We start from the raw sequence: 23,927 nt of genomic DNA, 5'->3' as shown, positions 1-23,927 counted from the left end.
TAATGCCTCAATCACACTGACAGCAACATGGCGCAAAATGGTATGCAGCATCATCTGGATATGAGTGCAACAAAAGTTCAACATTCACCTACTGCTACCATTTCTGTCAAGCTCTCTACTCATACAGTTTGATGCATAAATTAGAAAAATCCAACATATGCACCATACAGACGACACTGCAACGCAAGGCAAACCCAGCGTTCCATTGGAAATGAAGGTACTTTGGACAGTGGCGATTTTAGCATGTAAATCTTGGTGGGGCAAACAAAACAAAAAAGGTGGTATGCATGCCAGCAAAGCCACTACACATAAAAACATAGCTGATATGGCAGACTTGCTTAAACAAATGTGGTTTCTACTGACAATTGAGATGTACAAACTATGGCACAAGGGGACGACAAGCGGAAAGAGGCAATCCGTAATTTCGATGAAGACATTAATGGGCAAGCGACGACGGACGTAGTGAATATAATTATTTGTTCAGCACGTTGAATGCCATTTGGGTCTTTGCATGTCAAAAAAGATACACATCATATAACACTATTTGACGCGTTAAATGAGCTTTTAATTTGACACGTCAAATAACACAATTATATTACAGAATGTTGTGTGTGCTGAATTTGCATGTGCAAGCCAAGCACCACAACTACTATCAGTAGTTACCTACTATGTGTCGTTACCTACCCTTACCACCTGGGGGCAGCCCGTCAGGAAGTCCAGGATCCAGTTGCAGAGGGAAATATTTAGTCCCATGGTCCTTAGCTTAGTGATGAGCTATGAGGGCACTATGGTGTTGAATGCTGAGCTGTAGTGTCAATGAATAGCATTCTCACATAGGTGTTCCTTTTGTCCAAATGGGAAAGAGTAGTGTGGAATGCAATAGAGATTGCATCATCTGTGGATCTGTTGGGGCTGTATGCAAATTAGAGTGGGTCAAGAGTTTCTGGGATAATGGTGTTAATATGAGCCATGACCAGCCTTACAAAGCACTTCATGGCTACAGACGTGAGTGCTACAGGTCGGTAGTCATTTAGGCAGGTTACCTTAGTGTTCTTGGGCACAGGGACTATGGTGGTCTGCTTGAAACATGTTAAGATCAGACTCAGACAAGGAGAGGTTGAAAATGTCAGTGAAGATACTTGCCAGTTGGTCAGCACATGCTCTAAGTACACGTCCTGGTAATCGGTCTGGCCCTGCGGCCTTGTGAATGTTCACCTGTTTAAAGGCCTTACTAACATTGGCTATGGAGAGCGTGATCACACAGTCATCCGGAACAGCTGATTCTCTCATGCATTTTTCAGTGTTGTCATAAGGTGAATGCACCAATTTGTAAGTCGCTCTGGATAAGAGCGTCTGCTAAATGACTTAGATGTAGATGTACTTGCCTCGAAGCGAGCATATAAGTAATTTAGCTCGTCTGGTAGGCTTGTGTCCCTGGGCAGCTTGCAGCTGTGCTTCCATTTGTAGTCTGTAGTTTGCAACCCCTGCCACATCCCACAAGCATCGGAGCAGGTGTAGTATGATTCGATCTTAGCCCTGTATTGATGCTTTGCCTGTTTGATGGTTCGTCGGAGGGCATAGCGGGATTTCTTATAAGCTTCCGGTTTAGAGTCCCGCTCCTTGAAAGCAGCAGCTCTACCCTTTAGCTCAGTGCGGATGTTGCCTGTAATCCATGGCTTCTGGTTGGGGTATGTACGTACAGTCACTGTGGGAACGACGTCATCGATGTACTTATTGATGAAGCCAGTGACTGATGTGGTGTACTCCTCAATGCCAACTCTTGATTTCACATGTGGAAAAAGTGTTTTTGGAACACTTCATATGTGATCATATGTTGCTTTACATGTTGTCACATTATCACATTAACTTCACATAAGATCACGATTATGTAATCACATGAAAACATGTGTTTTGGGAACATTTCATGTAGTTTTTCCATAAGGGTAAAGTTTAATTTAACTGACTATCACCTGCACACGTATTCAAATGAAAATAAACATTCTATTGCCAGCAGCCCAAAAGACCACATTACTCATGCCAGAGGTGCATCACGTAAGCCATTAATGAGCAGAGACTTGGTTATACAGATTGGCTAGACGAGTTACAAAGGGACTTTTAGCACATTATATCTTAAAAATGGGTTCTGGTATTTAATATATATGTTTATTTTTACTTTATTTGTTGTTCACCAGAACAAATATGAATTTTATGTGACTGATACTTCCTATAAGTACTGTATTAAACTTAACCCTGAGTAAATCAGTATATCAGTGAACTTCACTCTTTCCAGCATTGTGGCCTTGATATTATTTTTCAAATGGACAATTATTTAAAATGTTTTACTGAACTTGTATGGGAGTGAAAGGGAAATAAATACATGAAACTTGAATAATTTTTGTAAACACTCTTAAAGACATTGCAAATGTTTATAAATAAAAATATATATTACTTGTTATATAATTTTATCCAATTAAGATGTTCTCCAGTTATTATCCCAAGTTTTAAATGTATCTTTCTCTGTTATGACTCGGGGCTCTGCAGGGTATGACTTCAGTTTCAGAACTCACATATTGTCACGACTTCCACCGATCGACGTCACCGGCTTTCTAGCCATCGCCGCTCCATTTCTCATATATCCATTTGTTTTGTCTTTGTTCCATTACACGCCTGGTTTTCATTCCAATATTACTGCATGTATTTAGTCCTCTGTTCCCCACCATGTCTTTGTGTAATTGTTTATTGTTATGTGGATTTTGTCAGGCGCTATACTTTTGCTATGTTCCGTGTTTTTGGCACGTTATTGTTCTTATGTGCTGTCATTTTTGGAACGGAATTAAAGTGCGCCTATTTATTACACTCTGCTCTCCTGCACCTGACTTCGCCTCCCGTACACACCCCTGACACGTATTTGTATATCAAATGGCAGAATGATCTCATCAGAGGTTTGGTCCTTTTGACTGTGTGTGTGCACACGCACCTCTCAGTCAGACGGAGAAGTGCTTTCTCCCTGTCAGTTCCTCTTGGCTGTGGTGTCTGTGACCTCTGTGTTCTTATCTGCTCCATCCCTCACTACTCGCCTGCCCCCACCCATATCCTCTATTGACTATACTACACATTCCACTGGGAGAAAGGTTACTGTGACAGAGACCTCCCTGTTTACCGGACACAGCCATCGTGCCCCTGGTTGTGGGGTTGCAACTTCAGGGCTGGGGCCTGTGACTGCATCTCCCTACAGACTTGCCACACTGCCTTTTCTTACCAGTCTGGACCAATGTCTCAAAACAATGAGTTGGATCGACCTAGGCACACATGTATTCGGCGCACCCACATACACACACGCATGATGCATGCACACACAGAAACACACTGATATGGTTGGGAAGTACTGTAGCTTTTAATGCTTGTAGAATAAGCACCAGCTAGGTGTATGCACCTTTGGGGTTTTAGGCATGTGATTGAAACTTGGCTGTCTTTTTTCCCAGGGATGAGCTCTGGAGTGAGATGAAGGGGAGCAGACGTGTGTAATGGGGCTGTGAGCTGCAGGGAAGCAAGTGTGTGTGTACGGAGAGGAGCTGCTACTCACCCATACCATTACTCTCTGAAGACACCTGTGGAAATTTTTAATGTGAGTTTCACCACAAAAGATCATAACCAACTGTTGAAACACAGTAGAGTAGAACTACATTTTACAAAGGTAGTCGAAAACTCAACCTGAATGTCTGTACATTAATCTCTTTTCTCTCCACGTGTCTGTCTGAGAGAGCACGTTGCAGCAGTGTGAACTGTCCTGAGGTCCCAGTTCCTTGTGTCCTGCTTATTTCTTCCCGACTGAGCCCTACATTCCTCTTGGCCAATGCTGCTCTCTGGTGCCAGCTATCTGCACATGTAACTTTGAGAAACGCCCCCTTGGCACCCAGACGTGTTCTCCTGGCCAGCAAGTCCATGATGTGGAGAGCAGGGATGGTAGTCCAGGGGGTTGTTGCCACCGGTACCAGTGTGTGCAGGGTTAGGCACTGCTTAGGCAGCAAAGGGAGAGAAAGAAAAGAGAAGGGGTGGACAGAGAAAAGGAAAGTGCCAGGACCTGACACAAAGCTGGACTCCACTGGTTAATAGCAGCTGGACTCCATGGGCAATTGTATATGCATTATAACTCACACAAAGACTAGTTTTTATTTCTGTAACCATGTCAGCAATTGCTGTTTTTGAGCAACGTAGCCTAAATGTATCTAAAACAATTGAACCAAATTCCAATACATAGTTGATAATGGTTTGGGAGGACTACTATGCCGGCCAGTAGTAGATAACTTGATATCCTGTATTTCAACTGACCCCAGTTCATCGTTTCTGTTTAATTTCTTAGATATGAATCGTGACTTATATTTTACTAGAAGCTATTATCCAGAGTGTCTTACAGTGGTGAGATAATAAATGTTCATGCTTTTTTTGTACTCCCCATGGGAATGAAACTCACAACCGTGGCATTGCAAATGCCATGCTTAACAAACTGAGCTATACAGGACTATTGTGTATTGGTACATTTATTTCATCCCAGTTACAGTGGGGAGAACAAGTATTTGATACACTGCCGATTTTGCAGGTTTTCCTACTTACAAAGCATGTAGAGGTCTGTCATTTTTTTATCATAGGTACACTTCAACTGTGAGAGACGGAATCTAAAACAAAAATCCAGAAAATCACATTGTATGACTTTTAAGTAATTAATTTGCATTTTATTGCATGACATAAGTATTTGATCACCTACCAACCAGTAAGAATTACGGCTCTCACAGACCTGTTAGTTTTTCTTTAAGAAGCCCTCCTGTTCTCCACTCATTACCTGTATTAACTGCACCTGTTTGAACTCGTTACCTGTATAAAAGACACCTGTCCACACACTCAATCAAACAGACTTCAACCTCTCCACAATGGCCAAGAACAGAGAGCTGTGTAAGGACATCAGGATAAAATTGTAGACCTGCACAAGGCTGGAATGGGCTACAGGACAATAGGCAAGCAGCTTGGTGAGAAGGCAACAACTGTTGGGGCAATTATTAGAAAATGGAAGAAGTTCAAGTTGACGGTCAATCACCCTCGGTCTGGGGCTCCATGCAAGATCTCACCTCGTGGGGCATCAATGATCATGAGGAAGGTGAGGGATCAGCCCAGAACTACACGGCAGGACCTGGTCAATGACCTGAAGAGAGCTGGGACCACAGTCTCAAAGAAAACCATTAGTAACACACTACGCCGTCATGGATTAAAATCCTGCAGCGCACGCAAGGTCCCCCTGCTCAAGCCAGCGCATGTCCAGGCCCGTCTGAAGTTTGCCAATGACCATCTGGATGATCCAGAGGAGGAATGGGAGAAGGTCATGTGGTCTGATGAGACAAAAATAGAGCTTTTTGGTCTAAACTCCACTCGCCGTGTTTGGAGGAAGAAGAAGGATGAGTACAACCCCAAGAACACCATCCCAACCGTGAAGCATGGAGGTGGAAACATCATTCTTTGGGGATGCTTTTCTGCAAAGGGGACAGGGCGACTGCACCGTATTGAGGGGAGGATGGATGGGGCCATGTTTCGCGAGATCTTGGCCAACAACCTCCTTCCCTCAGTAAGAGCATTGAAGATGGGTCGTCGCTGGGTCTTCCAGCATGACAACGACCCGAAACACACAGCCAGGGCAACTAAGGAGTGGCTCCGTAAGAAGCATCTCAAGGTCCTGGAGTGGCCTAGCCAGTCTCCAGACCTGAACCCAATAGAAAATCTTTGGAGGGAGCTGAAAGTCCGTATTGCCCAGCGACATCCCCAAAACCTGAAGGATCTGGAGAAGGTCTGTATAGAAGAGTGGGCCAAAATCCCTGCTGCAGTGTGTGCAAACCTGGTCAAGAACTACAGGAAACATACGATCTCTGTAATTGCAAACAAAGGTTTCTTTACCAAATATTAAGTTCTGCTTTTCTGATGTATCAAATACTTATGTCATGCAATAAAATGCAAATTCATTACTTAAAAATCATACAATGTGATTTTCTGGATTGTTGTTTTAGATTCCGTCTCTCACAGTTGAAGTATACCTATGATAAAAATTACAGACCTCTATATGCTTTGTAAGTAGGAAAACCTGCAAAATCGGCAGTGTATCAAATACTTGTTCTCCCCACTGTACGTTATTCGATTATAACAGAGATTTGGATATAACAGAGTTTTGGAGAAATTAGTGTCTAGTTACAATACCTGATTAGTTACAATACAATTGGAAATTAATGTGGAAAGTTACATTTATATTCCTAAAACTGATGCTGTTGCTGCTTCCTGTTGACAAGACATTTTGATAAATAACCCAATGTCTCAAAACAGTTTTAAAGTGTCCAAATCAATAACCAATATGCAGACACTGGTCGTGATATATTGAAAACAACATATAATGTACTATACACATAAATGTGCAATATTAATTATATTACTTGTATTTTTTTAAACAAGCACTTTATAAACTGCACACCCACCAAAGAAACATTTTGTATGGATTAGGGGGGATATGCACTGGTTAGAACAGGGTTTCCCACACTCGGTCCTGCACGTTTAGGTTTTTGCCCTAGCACTACACAGCTGATTCAGATAATCCAAGTTTGATGATGAGTTCGTTATTTGAATCAGCTGTGAAGTTCTAGGGCAAAAAAACAAAACATGCACCCATGGGGGGGCTCCAGGACCGAGTTTGGGAAACCCTGGGTTAGAGGAAAACCTGCAGAACACAGACACATTTTGTAATGTTGCATTTTGATATGGGGGTCACCAAAACAGAAAGAGGAATGCAACACTGTTTTGTTAATCACTCATTTCGATTATCAAATTGAAATCAATTGCGTTGAAATATCGGGGACACCAGGCCTGGTTTTCATAGCTGATTTTGAAAAGGCTTTTGATAAAGTACGACTGGAGTTTATATATAAATGCCTAGAATATTTCAATTTTGGGGAATCTCTTATAAAATGGGTTAAAGTTATGTATAGTAACCCTAGGTGTAAAATAGTAAATAATGGCTACATCTCAGAAAGTTTTAAACTATCTAGAGGAGTAAAACAAGGTTGTCCACTATCGGCATATCTATTTATTATTGCCATCGAAATGTTAGCTGTTAAGATTAGATCAAACAATAATATTAAGGGATTAGAAATCCGTGGCTTAAAAACTAAGGTGTCACTGTAAGCTGATGATTCATGTTTTCTTTTAAAACCACAATTAGAGTCTCATAGAGGATCGAGATACTTTGGCTAACTTCTCTGGATTAAAACCAAATTATGATATTACGTATTGAGTCACTAAAAAATGCTAATTTTACATTACCATGTAGTTTACCAATTAAATGGTCTGACGGAGATGTGGACATACTCGGTATACAAATCCCAAAAGAAAGAAATTATCTCACTCCAATAAATTTTTATAGAAAGTTAGCAAAAATAGATAAGATCTTGCTACCATGGAAAGGAAAATAGCTGTCTATTTGTGGAAGAATCACCCCGATTAACTCTTTAGTCATATCACAGTTTACCCATTTGCTTATGGTTTTGCCTACACCTAGTGACCTGCTTTTTAAATTATATGAACAAAAAATATTCAATTGTATTTGGAACAGCAAGCCAGATAAAATTAAAAGGGCCTATTTATATAACGAATATGAATTTGGAGGGCAGACATTATTAAATATTAAAGCATTAGACCTCTCACTAAAGGCATCAGTCATACAAAAGATATACATAAATCCAAACTGGTTCTCTAGTAAATTGGTACGAATGTCTCATCCTATGTTCAAGAAGGGACTTTTCCCTTTATTCAAATTACACCTTTCGGTTGTTTGAAAAGGAAATAAATCTCCAAAATATCTTTATTTTTTAAACAAGCCTTAGAAAGTTGGTTGCAATTTCAGGTTAATCCACCTGAAAAGACAGAACAAATAATACAACAAATATTGTGGTTAAATTCAAATATACTAATTGATTAAAAAAAAATCAACCTGCTCCTTTTACTCTGTTCCGAACACACTAGGCGACCGGTTCTGATAGCCTTTAGCCGTACCCTTATCCTACTCCTCCTCTGATCCTCTGGTGATGTAGAGGCTAATCCAGGCCCTGCAGTGCCTAGCTCCACTTCTCTTCCCCAGGTGCTCTCATTTGTTGACTTCATTAAATGTAAAAGCCTTGGTTTCATGCATGTTAACATTAGAAGCATCCTCTCTAAGTTTGTTCTATTCACTGCTCTCGCACACTCTGCCAATCGGATGTCCTAGTCGTGTCCGAATCCTGGCTTAGGAAGATCTCCAAAAACCCTGAAATTTCCATCCGTAAATATAACATTTTCATACAAGATAACTACCAAAGGGGGCGGTGTTGCAATCTACTACAGAGATAGCATGCAGAGTTCTGTCTTACTATCCAGGTCTGTACCCAAACAATTCGAGCTTCTACTTTTAAAAATCCACCTTTCCAGAAACAAATCTCTCACCGTTGCCGCTTGCTATAGACCACCCTATGTCCCCAGCTGTGCCCTGGACACCATATGTGAATTGATTGCCCCCCATCTATCGTCAGAGCTCGTGCTGCTAGGTGACCTAAACCGGGACATGCTTAACACCCCGGCCATCTTACAATCTAAGCTTGGTGCCATCAATCTCACACAAATTATCAATGAACCCACCAGGTACCTTCCCAAATCTGTAAACACGGGCACCCTCATAGATATCATCCTAACCAACTTGCCCTCCAAACACACCTCTGCTGTTTTCAACAAAGATCTCAGCAATCACTGCCTCATTGCCTGCATCCGTAAGGGGTCTGCGGTCAAACGACCACCCCTCATCACTGTCAAACGCTCCCTAAAACACTTCAGCGAGTAGGCCTTTCTAATCGACCTGGCCCGGGTATCCTGGAAGGATATTGACCTCATCCCGTCAGTAGAGGGTGCCTGGTTAGTCTTTAAAAGTGCCTTCCTCACCATCTTAAATAAGCATGCCCCATTCATAGAATGTAGAACCAGGAACAGATATAGCCCTTGGTTCTCCCCAGACCTGACTGCCCTTGACCAGCACAAAAACATCCTGTGGCGTTCTGCATTAGCATTGAATAGCCCCCGTGATATGCAACTTTTCAGGGAAGTTAGGAACAAATATACACAGGCAGTAAAGAAAGCTAAGGCTAGCTTTTTCAAGCAGAAATTTGCATCCTGTAGCACAATCGCAAAAAGTTCTGGGACACTATTAAGTCCATGGAGGATAAGAGCATCTCCTCCCAGCTGCCCACTGCACTGAGGCTAGGAAACACTGTCACCACCGATAAATCCACTATAATTGAGAATTTCTATAAGTATTTTTCTACGGCTGGCCATGCTTTCCACCTGGCCACCCCTACCCTGGTCAACACCCCTGCACCCCCCACAGCAACATGCCCAAGCCTCCCCCATTTCTCCTTCACCCAAATCCAGATAGCTGATGTTCTGAAAGAGCTGCAAAATCTGGACCCCTACAAATCAGCTGGGCTAGACAATCTGGACCCTCTCTTTCTAAAATTATCTGCCGAAATTGTTGCAACCCCATTACTAGCCTGTTCAACCTCTCTTTTGTAGCGTCTGAGATTCCCATAGATTGGAAAGCTGCCGCGGTCATCCCCCTCTTCAAAGGGGGAGACACTCTAGACCCAAACTGCTATATCTATCTATATCTATCCTATATCTATCCTACCCTGCCTTTCTAAGGTCTTCGAAAGCCAAGTTAACAAACAGATTACCGACCATTTCGAATCCCACCGTACCTTCTCCGCCATGCAATCTGGTTTCAGAGCTGGTCATGGGTGCACCTGTGCCACGCTCAAGGTCCTAAACGACATCATAACCGCCATCGATAAGAGACATTACTGTGCAGCCGCATTCATAGACCTGGCCAAGGCTTTTGACTCTGTCAATCACCGCATTCTTATCGGCCAACTCAGCAGCCTTGGTTTCTCAAATGATTGCCTCGCCTGGTTCACCAACTACTTCTCTGATAGAGTTCAGTGTGTCCAATCGGAGGGCCTGTTGTCCGGACCTCTGGCAGTCTCTATGGGGGTGCCACAGGGTTCAATTCTCGGGCCAACTCTTTTCTCTGTATACATCAATGATGTCGCTCTTGCTGCTGGTGATTCCCTGATCCACCTCTACGCAGACGGCACCATTCTGTATACCTCTGGCCCTTCGTTGGACACTGTGTTAATTTACCTCCAGACGAGCATCAATGCCATCCAACTCTCCTTCCTTGGCCTCCAACTGCTCTTAAATGCAAGTAAAACTAAATGCATGCTCTTCAACCGATCGCTGCCCGCACCTGCCCGCCCGTCCAGCATCACTACTCTGGACGGTTCTGACTTAGAATATGTGGACAACTACAAATACCTAGGTGTCTGGTTAGACTGTAAACTCTCCTTCCGGACTCACATTAAGCATCTCCAATTCAAAATTAAATCTAGAAATCGGCTTCCTATTTCGCAACAAAGCATCTTTCACTCATGCTGCCAAACATACCCTCGTAAAACTGACCATCCTACCGATCCTCGACTTCGGCGATGTCATTTACAAAATAGCCTCCAACATTCTACTCAACAAATTGGATGCAGTCTATCACAGTGCCATCTGTTTTGTCACCAAAGCCCCATATACTACCCACCACTGTGACCTGTACGCTCTCGTTGGCTGGCCCTCGCTTCATACTCGTCGCCAAACCCACTGGTTCCAGGTCATCTACAAGTCTCTGCTAGGTAAAGCCCCGCCTTATCTCAGCTCACTGGTCACCATAGCAGCACCCACTCGTAGCACGCTCTCCAGCAGGTATATCTCACTGGTCACCCCCAAAGCCAATTCTTCCTTTGGCCGCCTTTCCTTCCAGTTCTCTGCTGGCAATGACTGGAACGAACTGCAAAAATCACTGAACCTGGAGACTCATGTCTCCCTCACTAGCTTTAAGCACCAGCTGTCAGAGCAGCTCACAGATCACTGCACCTGTAAGTAGCCCGTCTGTAAATAGCCCATCCAACTACCTCATCCCCATACTGTATTTATTTATCTATCTTGCTCCTTTGCACCCCAGTATCTCTACTTGCACATTCATCTTCTGCACATCTACCATTCCAGTGTTTAATTGCTATATTGTAATTACTTCGCCACCATGGCCTATTTATTGCCTTAACTCCCTTATCCTACCTCATTTGCACATGCTGTATGTAGACTTTTTCTACTATATTATTGACTGTATGTTTGTTTAATCCATGTGCAACTCTGTGTTGTTGTATGTGTCGAACTGCTTTGCTTTATCTTGGCCAGGTCACAGTTGCAAATGAGAACTTGTTCTCAACTAGCCTACCTTGTTAAATAAAGGTGAAATAAATAAAAAAAATATATAAAAAAATACTGTACGTTTGTAATATTGATGGGCACATCACATTTACATTTACTTTTTTGTAAATAAACTATGCAATTCATGTAACACACTTGCTATCTTATATCCTTGTTGCTTGAGATGTATTTACTGAAAATATTTTGGATGTTCAACACATAGACCCAGATTATATATTCATGGAAACAGAGTGACCCAAGTCTCTCCAGTATGTGAGTAGAGTACAGTACAGTGTGTGAGTGAGTGAGTGAGTGAGTGAGTGAGTGAGTGAGTGAGTGAGTGAGTGAGTGAGTGAGTGAGTGAGTGAGTGAGTGAGTGAGTGAGAGAGAGAGAGAGAGAAAGAAATTGAGCTGCAGTTCCGAGGTATTCATAGTATGACTATTCATAGTATGTTAAAGAATTCTAGTGAAGTAACCCTTTTGGACCACACTATCTGCCACATTAAAGAACTCCGGGTTAAGTGAATTATCACTTCTACCTCTAATCAGCAATCATAGGATTCATTCATGCTCCTTAGATGCCAGGTTAGGGTTACACACACATTTTCTGTCATGGTCTATGGACCCCCTGAAGTAGCCTTGGCCACCTCATGTATAAAACTCTAATTCCACCACTGATAATGAGTGGTACTTTTGATTATCTCTTCATCTCGACAAAACAACTTCTGTGATGTTGTGATCACGAGACAATTATCTCATGATCTTGACAAAAAAAATGTTGTTATGTGGTGATCATGACATAACGAGGTAATATTTGTTTTATTCATATGTCCTCTCTGGACTTCCATACAATTTGTAGAACACAGCTAGCTACATTTTGAAGTTTTGCATTTTGATTCAGGTGGGTCGCAAACGCGGTAATGCAACACCTTATTGGTTAAAAAAAATCCAGCAATATCACACCGAAATCAATAGAAGGGGGCAAATGTTTGGGGTGAAGCGGTGTTTAAACTATCACTATTCAAAGACCACATGGGAACTTGGAATATGGTTAAATGAGAACTTGTAGAAGGCTTGTATCTATATTTTGTAATGCCGGATGTTGATTTCGGGAGGCTGCCATAAAGGAAAAGGGTGCAAACCACACTTTTTATGTTAGTAAACTTTAACTAATCACGACGCGACAAAGGATGTAAACAGTGACAACGGTTGACTGCTATTTAATTTGATAGTTTGACTGTCAAATTGGTGTGTGGCCAGTGACTTTTAAATAGAGACCGCCCTGAGTTTTCCGTGCCATTTGAAAGATCGAAAATTAATTCGGCATTTCTAGTGAAAATTAACTCGGCGTTCCTGCACAACCACAGCGCGTGACAAAATCAACGGTACAAAACCAAAGATATTGATCTGTTTTAAGCAATTGATCTTGTCATCGTGTTGACTAAACTTTTGTACTAACATAACCAATTTGGGGTAAAAAGGATGTGTAATTCCACTCAATTTTATGGGGTGAAAATGCAAGCTTGTGTAAGGCAGTGGTAACAAACTGGGAAATTAGTGCAATATAAAATAATGAATATGTCAAAATAATTTAACATGATAGTTTGTTGCCCACTAAAAAAACGATTACAACAATGACATATTTCTCACTAATTGAACCATTTCGACAGTTTAAAAAGGCTGAGTACTAGAGCCTCCATACTCTTTGGATTGGTGTATACATCTCGTTATTTTAAAATAGTTTTGAATATTCGATGAGGGGTGTTGACATCATCCGCCTGTATTCAATGAAGAGAGATGCTACGCTGCTCTGAAAGACGCTAACCAAATTCCAATATCGATCAATGTGATACAATCCTTTTCCAAAGCGTCTGGTCTATTTCTTAACATTAATAAATGTGAACTCATGCCTGTCAAAGATTATGTGACACCTTCATATTATGGTATTCCAGTAAAAGAAGACCTTACATATTTAGGCATAACCATTACAAAGGATCAGAAGTCTAGAGGCTTACACAATTTTAACCCTCTTATTAAAAAACCCCAGAAGAAGCTAAATCAATGGCTACAGAGGGACTTATCTTTAAAAGGTAGAGTCCTAATAACCAAGGCGGAAGGTATCTCTAGACTAACATATGGTGCTCTATCTTTATATCTTGACAGTAAAATAAGAAAGGAGATAGACCAGATGCTTTTCAACTTTCTGTGGAGAAACCGTACCCATTACATTAGGAAAACTGTTGTAATGAACACTTATGAGAATGGTGGGCTGAATTGTCTGGACTTACTACCTTAAATAATACTGTTAAGATCAATTTAAAAATCTGCTATCCGAGCAGCTAACCGATCGCTGCAGCTGTACATAGTCCATCTGTAAACTACCCACCCAATTTACCTTCCTCACCCCCATACTGCTTTTATTTATTTACTTTTCTGCTCTTTTGCACACCAGTATCTCTTCTTGCACATGATCATCTGATGATTTATCACTCCAGTGTTAATCTGCTAAATTGTAATTATTCGATTTATTGCCTACCTCATGCCTTTTGCACACATTGTATATAGATTCTCTTTTTTCTACCATGTTATTGACTTGTTTATTGTTTACTCCATGTGTAACTCTGTGTTGTTGTCTGTTCACACTGCTATGCTTTATCTTGGCCAGGTCGCAGTTGCAAATGAGAACTTGTTCTCAACTAGCCTACCTGGTTAAATAAAGGTGAAATAAAAAAATAAAAATAAAACAATTGGATAAAACAATTCCTAAGACGACCCACTTCTATCTGGAATTTTATTCCTCATCACGTCTTCTCTACTTTTGGTGGCCTTAACTTTATGTTGTTTTGCAATATGTGTGTTTCCACACACATACCTACTTGTTAACAAAATTAAGGAAGTTTCCTTTAAAATTATTCATAAATATTATCCTGCCAATGTAACAGTATAACTTTAAACCGTCCCCTCGCCCCGACAAGGGCGCTAACCAGGGACCCTCTGCACACATCAACAACAGTCACCCACGAAGCGTCGTTACCCATCGCTCCACAAAAGCCGCGGCCCTTGCAGAGCAAGGTGCAACCCTACTTGTAGGTTTCAGAGCAAGTGACGTAACTGATTGAAATGCTACTAGCGCGTACCCGCTAACTAGCTAGCCATTTCACATCCGTTACACTCACCCCCCTTTCAACCTCCTCCTTTTCCGCAGCAACCAGTGATCCGGGTCACGGCACCAATGTAACAGTATAACTTTAAACCGTCCCCTCGACACGGGCACGAACCAGGGACCCTCTGCACACATCAACAACAGTCACCCACGAAGTGTCGTTACCCATCGCTCCACAAAAGCTGCGGCCCTTGCAGAGCAAGGTGCAACCCTACTTGTAGGTTTCAGAGCAAGTGACGTAACTGATTGAAATGCTACTAGCGCGTACCCGCTAACTAGCTAGCCATTTCACATCCATTACACTCACCCCCCTTTCAACCTCCTCCTTTTCCGCAGCAACCAGTGATCCGGGTCAACAGCATCAATGTAACAGTATAACTTTAAACCGTCCCCTCGCCCCGACACGGGCGCGAACCAGGGACCCTCTGCACACATCAACAACAGTCACCCACGAAGCAGCGTTACCCATCGCTCCACAAAAGCCGCGGCCCTTGCAGAGCAAGGGGCAACACTACATCTAGGTGTCTGAGCAAGTGACTTAACTGATTGAAACGCTACTAGCGCGTACCCGCTAACTAGCTAGCCATTTCACATCCGTTACACCAACCACTATATGAAGAAGTTTAAGGAAAACATCAACTCAAATTGCTCCTTTTGTAATGACCACCCAGAAACAGTGTTGCATATTTTTTGGCATTGTATTCATGTAAGAAAACTGTGGCAAGACATCAGTAGATTTATAATTGAACACTTTTATGAAGGTCTTACACTATTGTGGAGAGATGTACTGCTTGGATTCTTTACCTACGATAGGAATAAGCTGAAACATTTTTATGTAATTCATTTCATTATTCTTTTGGCCAAATTTCATATTCACAAATGTAAATTTACAACAAAAAAAAAAAAAAAATTCTTACCCTACAAAAAAGAATTTTACTGTATTTTAAGACAATTAAATACTCTAACAAAAAAGCTGTTAGAATTATAAGTGTATGTATGTCGCTTAAGGTCCTTGTGTAATGTGATATTGTACCCCCTAGCTCAATTGTCCATTGTATAAAATCTATATATACTTGTGTTTCCTCATGTATTTGTTGTTAATAAAAAATAAAAAAAATAAAAAGATGCTACGCTGCTAGCCTTATGTCGTGAATATGCGTAGCCATCTCGAGACAACTCCGATAGAAAGTATTTTTTCTCAAAGTTACCGGGATGTCACGTGTCCTTTTATCACAGTAAACGCATAACAATCTAAGCACTACGAAAATGTTATTCAATCAAATAAACGTTACGTAGGAAAAAATCTATTACATTTTTGTTGACCAAATTCGACATTCATTAACCGCCTTACAAAAACTCCTCGCTTGGTGAGCGAAAGAAATGAAACAACGCCACCTGGTGGAGAAGACAGATTTTTGGCCCCATTATCCCTCTCGCTTCGAGTAACGCGGAACCTTTGAGACACTGCTGTCTGGGATGGACGGTCAGAGATTTGAGTGACATACCCAACCAACATTTCCGGCCAGTTTAACGCGTTCGGAGGATTGTCACTAGTTACCACAGCCAATTGACAATTGATCTTCTTCTTAAAATCTGATTTTAACCATAACCACACTGCTAACCTTATGCCTAACCCTTAATTTTAATTAAGACCAAAAAGCTCATTTTTGTTTTCATGTGGTAACTAGTGACAACCCATCCGTAATGTTGGGTTGTCAATCAGTTAGTGCAATAAGGAACCCTTGGGACGTCCATACCCTAAACCTAATCTCAAACCCTACCTAACCATAACCATTTTAAACGTAATCTTCATTGTAGGGACGTCCTAAATATCCCGGAAAACAGACCTTTGTCAATCTAGGGTGCCTTCGTAAACTCTACTCCGATTTCAGAGCGCTCTCGTTTCAGCATGCCAGAGCGCAGAATAATTTACGAACGTTCAACACGCGTTGAATATGGCCGGTGTCAGTACACGTTGGCAAAAAAGTGTAATTAAATTGTTGCCAGCAGCACAGTCACCAACGCTCTAGATAACACGAAAACAGTCTAACCAGTTCTGCTAGGGTGAGTAATATGGTTAGAGTGAAGTGTTTTATCATTTTTGTCCGGAAGTGGCTGGCAAGCTAGCTAACTTTAGTTAGTTTGTTTGCCGGTTGTGAGATCAGAACGCTCGGATTAACCCTACCCCTCGTCCAGTTTGCGGTCAGAGCGCCCCGAGAGCGAAACACTGAATTTACGAACGGACAATCTGACAACGCTCTGAATTTACTAACGCCAAGAGCGCACTCTGGATCTCCAGATTGAATTTACGAACACACCCCTAGCTGCTGTCTGTCATTATAATAGCTTTCACACTGTGGCTAACAACACTGGTTGAGAATAAGACATTTCAATCCCAAAATGGTGCTGCTGACAATGATCGCTCGGTTGGCGGATGGACTGCCGCTGGCCGCATCAATGCAAGAGGACGAACAGGTTAATATTGATGGTTTTCCCTGTCAATGTCAGATAACATTAGCTATTTTAGCTAGTTAGCTAACACTAGCGATTCAATGTAACGTTAGCTATCGAACTATTGGAAAATAGCTTGTCAGATAGCTTGCTAGCTAGCTACGTGTGCAATATGTATTCTATAATCTATTCGGTGTATATCTATGCAGGCCTACTTCATAATAAAACCATATTATTAGCTAGTTGTTTGATTGTGTCTATCATTGAAATCCAGATGGATTTATTCCAGCTGTCAGAGTAACAGGCAGCTAGCTAATCATAATGGACAGTTTGTCAGTTTATGTGATGTAACTAGAGGAAGAGATACACTATCTGGGCTTCCGCAAGGCGCAGTGGTCTAAGGCACTGCACAGTGGTCTAAGGCAGTGCTTGAGGCGTCACTACAGACACTCTGGTTCGAATCTAGCCTGTATCACAACCGGCCGTGATTGGGAGTCCCATAGGGCGGCGCACAATTGGCCCGGTGTAGGCCGTCATTGTAAATAAGAATTTGTTCTTAACTGACTTGCCTAGTTAAAAAAAGATTACACAGTTGAAGTCGGACGTTTACATACACTTATGTTGGAGTCATTAAAACTCATTTTTTAACCACTCCACAAATTTCTTGTTAACAAACTATAGTTTTGGCAAGTTGGTTAGGACATCTACATAGTGCATGACACAAGTAATTTTTACAACAATTGTTTACAGACAGATTATTTCACTTATAATTCACTGTATCCCAATTCCAGTGGGTCAGAAGTTTACATGCACTAAGTTGACTGTGCCTTTAAACAGCTTGGAAAATTCCCCAAAATGATGTCATCGCTTTCTTTAGAAGCTTCTGATAGGCTAATTGACATAATTTGAGTCAATTGGAGGTGTACCTGTGGATGTTTTTCAAGGCCTACTGTCAAACTCAGTGCCTCTTTGCTTGACATGATCAGAAAATCAAAAAAAATCAGCCAAGACCTCAGAAAAAATTGTAGACCTCCACAAATCTGGTTCATCCTTGGGAGCAATTTCCAAAGCCTGAAGATACCACGTTCATCTGTACAAACAATAGTATGCAAGTATAAACACTATGGAACCACAGAGCCGTCATACCGCTCAGGAAGGAGACGCGTTCTGTCTCCTAGAGATGAACGTACTTTGGTGCGAAAAGTGCAAATCAATCGCAGAACAACAGCAAAGGACCTTGGTGAAGATGCTGGAGGAAACGGCTACAAAAGTATCTATATCCACAGTAAAATGAGTCCTATATCGACATAACCTGAAAGGCCGCTCAGCAAGGAAGAAGCCACTGCTCCAAAACTTCCATTAAAAATGACAGACTATGGTTTGCAACTGCACATGAGGACAAAGATTTTACTTTTTGGAGAAATGTCCTCTAGTCTGATGAAACAGAAATATAACTGTTTAGCCATAATGACCATTGTTATGTTTGGAGGAAAACGGGTGATGCTTGCAAGCCGAAGAACACCATCCCAACCATGAAGCACGGGGCTGGCAGCATCATGTTGTGGGGATGCTTTGCTGCAGGATGGACTGGTGCACTTCACAAAATAGATGGCATCATGAGGAAAGAAAAGTATGTGGATATATTGAAGCAACATCTCAAGACATCAGTCAGGAAGTTAAAGCTTGGTCGCAAATGGGTCTTGCAAATGGACAATGACCCCAAGCATACTTCCAAATTTGTGGCAAAATGGCTGAAGGACAACAAAGTCAAGCTATTGAAGTGGCCATCACAAAGCCCTGACCTCAATCCTACAGAAAATGTGTGGGCAGAACTGAAAAAGCGTGTGCAAGCAAGGAGGCCTATAAAACCCGACTCAGTCACACCAGCCCTGTCAGGAGGAATCGGCCAAAATTCACCCAACTTATTATGGGAAGCTTGTGGAAGGCTACCTGAAATGTTTGATCGAAGTTAAACAATTTAAAGGCAAAGCTACCAAAAACGAATTGTGTGTATGGAAACTTCTGACCAACTGGGAATGTGATGAAAAAAAATAAAAGCTGAAATAAATCACTCTCTCTACCATTCTGACATTTCACATTCTTAAAATAAAGTGGTGATCCTAACTGATCTAAGACAGGGAATTTTTACAAGGATTAAATGTCAGGAATTGTGAAACTGAATTTAAATGTATTTGGCAAAGGTGTATGTAAACTTCTGACTTCAACTATATATACACTGCTCAAAAAAATAAAGGGAACACTTAAACAACACAATGTAACTCCAAGTCAATCACACTTCTGTGAAATCAAACTGTCCACTTAGGAAGCAACACTGATTGACAATAAATTTCACATGCTGTTGTGCAAATGGAATAGACAAAAGGTGGAAATTATAGGCAATTAGCAAGACACCCCCAAAAAAGGAGTGATTCTGCAGGTGGTGACCACAGACCATTTCTCAGTTCCTATGCTTCCTGGCTGATGTTTTGGTCACTTTTGAATGCTGGCGGTGCTCTCACTCTAGCGGTAGCATGAGACGGAGTCTACAACCCACACAAGTGGTTCAGGTAGTGCAGTTCATCCAGGATGGCACATCAATGCGAGCTGTGGCAAAAAGGTTTGCTGTGTCTGTCAGCGTAGTGTCCAGAGCATGGAGGCGCTACCAGGAGACAGGCCAGTACATCAGGAGACGTGGAGGAGGCCGTAGGAGGGCAACAACCCAGCAGCAGGACCGCTACCTCCGCCTTTGTGCAAGGAGGTGCACTGCCAGCGCCCTGCAAAATTACCTCCAGCAGGCCACAAATGTGCATGTGTCTGCTTCTTTGTCGATAACATTTATATTGATCCCAATCATTGGTTCAGTGTCCTCTTAAATATGCTTGGTTGCATAATCTTGCTCTGTCCTCCGTGTTTAGTTGGGTCGGGACCTGCAACAGTACCAGAGCCAGGCTAAACAGCTGTTTAGGAAACTCAACGACCAGAGTCCCACACGTTGCACATTAGAGGCTGGCTCCATGTCCTTCCAGTGAGTTCAAACCAGTTAGAGGAAAGACGCCACACACACAGACACTCGCGCACTCTCTCTTGGCAAAACACTCATCACAATTAAAATACCATTAACATACTTATACCATGCACTAATAAGCAGGTATCCACTGACCTTTATACTTCTCAGACACTCCACTCTCGTGTTTCCCTCATGGTTCTCCCAACAGCTACGTCATAGAAAAAGGAGTAGTCTACCTAGTGCTTTCTGAAGCAAGCTTTCACAAAAAACTTGCCTTTGCTTACCTGGAAGACCTGCAGGCAGAGTTCCATGAACAGCACGGGAAGAAAGTCTCCACTGTGTCCCGACCGTACTCCTTCATTGAGTTTGGTGAGATTCAATTAAATATCATCATAAGAATCCATTAGAATCCCTACTAACAACCCAACGTTGATTAAAGGTCCAATGCAGCCATTCTTATCTCAATATTAAATTATTTCTGGGTAACAATTAACGACCTTAATATTGTCAAAAATAGCTTCTTAGCAAAGACCAATTTCCCAAGCACGAATTTTGCTACCACTGTCTGGAGGTGGTCTGAGTGGGGAGGGGAAAAATCTAAACTAGCTGTTATTGGCAGACAGGTTTGGAACTCTCTTTCTTATTGGTCTATTAACTAATTTACCACCTGGTGATGTCACCAGGCAGTCCAAAACTCCATCCCACCACAACAGGCTAACATTAAACACAGTCTTTTCAAACAGCTCTTACACTAAAATGGCATTATCATAATTTTCTGAATTGTACAGTAGTATTCCAACCTCGTAGTGTGGAGATATATAAAACATAGGAAAATCATATTTTTGACTGCGATGAACCTTTAAAGGATACCCTAGCATGAATTATGAAAAAATATGCCATAAATTCCTGCAACGTTTTCCTCTCTGTCGACAGACACCTACATTCAGAAGACCAAGAAGTCGTACATAGACAGCCGAGCCCGCAGGAACCTGGGCAGCATCAACACAGAGCTGCAGGATGTCCAGAGGATCATGGTGGCCAACATTGAGGAAGTGTTGCAACGAGGGGAGGCCTTGTCTGGTAATGTCTGTTTACTTGTCCTTCTTATAGATTTACAGCAATAATGTAGGTCAGGGGTACTGAACTACTATTTGAGAAGGTCTGGTCACACAAATGTCCTCAGTGGCAAAGGTCCGGATGGATATTGTCATCTATCAGCATAGTAACAATCCCCACCGCGCAACCCATGCGACTCAAAACTGTTCAAAATGTTCACACCCTTCTTGTTGGCGAAGACAACCGAAGTTTGCTAACTTCCAAGATCAAGCTTCTTGGTTACAGCAGAGACAATCAATCCACTCCTGGATCAAGTTCACTGTTGCCTAAATGTGTTTTGTTTGTCAATTATTATTATTACGTTACATTTTTTTGTGGAAAGAAATAGCACCCCTTGTGTGCACTGCTGGTAAAACCATATACCGCAGTATGGTATGGTAAGGTATGAACATCTGGATACTGCCCAACCCTACTATCTAAGGTCTTTCAGTGAATGACATAACAAGAGGAAAACTGCCCATACACTACCAAATTTCAAATTGCACCTTGGGGGAGGGGCCCAAGGTCTGTTTTGACCCCGTTCAACCCCGGATCCAGACCACGGTCCGCCAGTTGAGCATGGCTGATGTAGGTCCTCGATGTATAACTGAAACACCTCTATTACACAAACCTTTATCTATGATTCTCTGATGTCTAACTTGGACAGGGCTTATTGCATTATCATGAATGCACATCATTGCAGCAAAACACATTGTTAAAATGTAAATGATGTTGGGTAGAATTCACTAGATTAACTAATAAAAGGGAGTGCCACTTCTCAGCTACATACTGTTTGTCAAGTTGTGACAAAGACTAGTGTTTAAGTCACAAGAGGAAGCAGATGCCATTCTCACTTGTGTTAAATGAGGATTTGTTCTGGTTTCTGTTCCCTCTCTTTGCTCACCTGGATCCACTTGTATCACATCCAGCTCTGGACTCCAAGGCCAGTAATCTGTCCAGCCTGTCGAAGAAGTACAGAAGTGACGCCAAGTACCTGAACACTCGCTCCACCTATGCTAAGCTGGCTGCCGGAGGGGTCTTCTTCATCATGCTCATCGTCTACGTCCGCTTCTGGTGGCTCTGAGAAGGGAGAGGAGACAGGAGGGGTTGGAGAAGAAGAGCTGATAGGAGTTTAGCTGTGGTCTTACATTCCATCCAATATGGGATCCCTCCTTTTAACACAAGACTGTTGAAGTAGACAGACACTGCATGTTATTTTTCCAACTGTCTGTCCATAGATCTATCATGTAATTAGAAATGTTATGTTTTATTAACAATTACACAGTCATCCTGTAGTGGGAATGCCTTGGAGTTGAGTGCTTGTATTGCGCTTGAGTGTGTGACAGAGGACATTTTATTTTCCTGGGAGTGTGTTACCAAAACCTGTATGATAACAATTCTTCTCTTATCGATTTAATTGTGTATACTGTGTAGCAGTACAGAAAAAAATCGACATAATTCTATTTACCCAGAGGACATCATAAGGGCTTTGGCATTAATAACACTACTATTATGTTGGTTTGGTAGAGATTTCTTAAATGTTAACCTGCTTTACTGGGGTGATCAATCACATTACCTGTGGTATTGGCTGCAGAAATAATATTTCTCATTCACCTTCATCTCCACACTGAGTGGACCAGTTTAACACCAGACATATTCATCGGTTGATGTCTTAAGGGTTAATTTATTTTATTTTGGAAAAAGTTTACACAAGTTGAAGGCTCCATGTAAAAACATGTTTTATCTAGATGAGAACGATAGCTAGCTTATGCTATGTAGCTGGCTTATGCTAATTGTGGCAGGGTTAATGGATTTCAACTTAACTGTTTCATTTGCTATGAATAAAGTGATTTGCACAAAGGTATTTGATTTCTACTAGAAAATACAAAGTTGCTCACAAATCAGGATCAATATAGATCAGTGGAGGCTGCTGAGGGGAGGATGGCTCATAATAATGGCTAGAATGGAGTCAATTTGTTCTTAAATGACTTGCCTAGTTAAATAAATAGAAATGCACATACACATCAAAGATGTGGCTTCCATGTGGTTGATTTGACTCCATTCCAGACATTATATTGCTGTCCTCCCCTCAGCAGCCTTCACTGATGTACATATTATACAGTACTAATAGAAACGGTTGTATTCCTGCCCGGTGTTGTGCTTGTTCATGAACTTTGGACACTTAGCCAGTAGTGGTCCTTATGTACCACCAGGTCAAACTCAGACCTCTAAATACATAAGAGGAAGATGTGTCAACAGCTCAGTTTTCTAAATAAGGGACCTATAGTTAGGTGATGCATTCAAATCGTTATGTTTGTTTAAAAGGACCAACTACTGGTAGGCCTCCTGGTTCATACATCAGCTCTTCAAGCTATGCCTATCCCAGCCAGCAGCTGGTGTCCTTTGCTTATGATAATCTTGCAACTGAAAATGGCATACTCTTGCAGCTTGAAACACTGTTGCGGCAAAGACGTTTGCTGCACAAAATCAAAGGGTAATAATGGCTGGAAAATATATACTGCTGCTTCTAGGGTAGAAAAAAACCCACAAAATGCATTACATACATTTAGAAAGTACTGCAGCCTGTTTCTGCTGACATAGTTTGAACAGGAAGTGGGCATAGCAGAAATGAGAAGCAGCAGAGTAGCGTCAGCTAAGATGGTTTTGGATAAATTAAGATGTCCCACTCAAGCCGTTTACCACTGAAGAAAATGCTCACAGTTCCGGTCTGCTTAAAGGGTGGCTCTCCCATAGGCACCAATGCATTAGCAGCTGGGTCTGGTCTGCTTAGTTCATTGACTGTATATGAACCAGAATAAAGGAGTGAGTGTGATGCCTCGCTTTCTTCTCCGTCTC

The 23,927-nt window shown here is 41.8% G+C and overlaps 1 protein-coding gene across 1 annotated transcript; it reads left to right on the top strand.

The window, feature by feature from the left end:
• The first annotated feature begins 16,046 nt into the window (after positions 1-16,046).
• On the top strand, positions 16,047-22,935 carry LOC129855106 (vesicle-trafficking protein SEC22b-B-like). Its single transcript, XM_055922438.1, has 5 exons — positions 16,047-16,993; positions 19,885-19,994; positions 20,185-20,345; positions 20,910-21,056; positions 22,001-22,935. The coding sequence occupies exons 1-5, from the start codon at positions 16,919-16,921 to the stop codon at positions 22,153-22,155; spliced, it is 648 nt and encodes a 215-aa protein (XP_055778413.1). The 5' UTR covers positions 16,047-16,918; the 3' UTR covers positions 22,156-22,935.
• The last annotated feature ends 992 nt before the right edge of the window (positions 22,936-23,927 follow it).

The sequence above is a fragment of the Salvelinus fontinalis genome, chromosome 5 (assembly GCF_029448725.1).
Source record: "Salvelinus fontinalis isolate EN_2023a chromosome 5, ASM2944872v1, whole genome shotgun sequence".
In the NCBI taxonomy this organism is placed as follows: Eukaryota; Metazoa; Chordata; class Actinopteri; order Salmoniformes; family Salmonidae; genus Salvelinus; species Salvelinus fontinalis.
This window is presented reverse-complemented; position numbering and strand designations above follow the sequence as displayed.

Excerpts from the sequence above, each read along its gene's own strand:
- LOC129855106 (XM_055922438.1), top strand. The coding sequence starts at position 16,919 with ATGGTGCTGCTGACAATGATCGCTCGGTTGGCGGATGGACTGCCGCTG. Across the intron at positions 16,994-19,884 it reads CAATGCAAGAGGACGAACAG|TTGGGTCGGGACCTGCAACA; the intron begins GTTAATATTGAT and ends CTCCGTGTTTAG. Across the intron at positions 21,057-22,000 it reads ACGAGGGGAGGCCTTGTCTG|CTCTGGACTCCAAGGCCAGT; the intron begins GTAATGTCTGTT and ends TATCACATCCAG.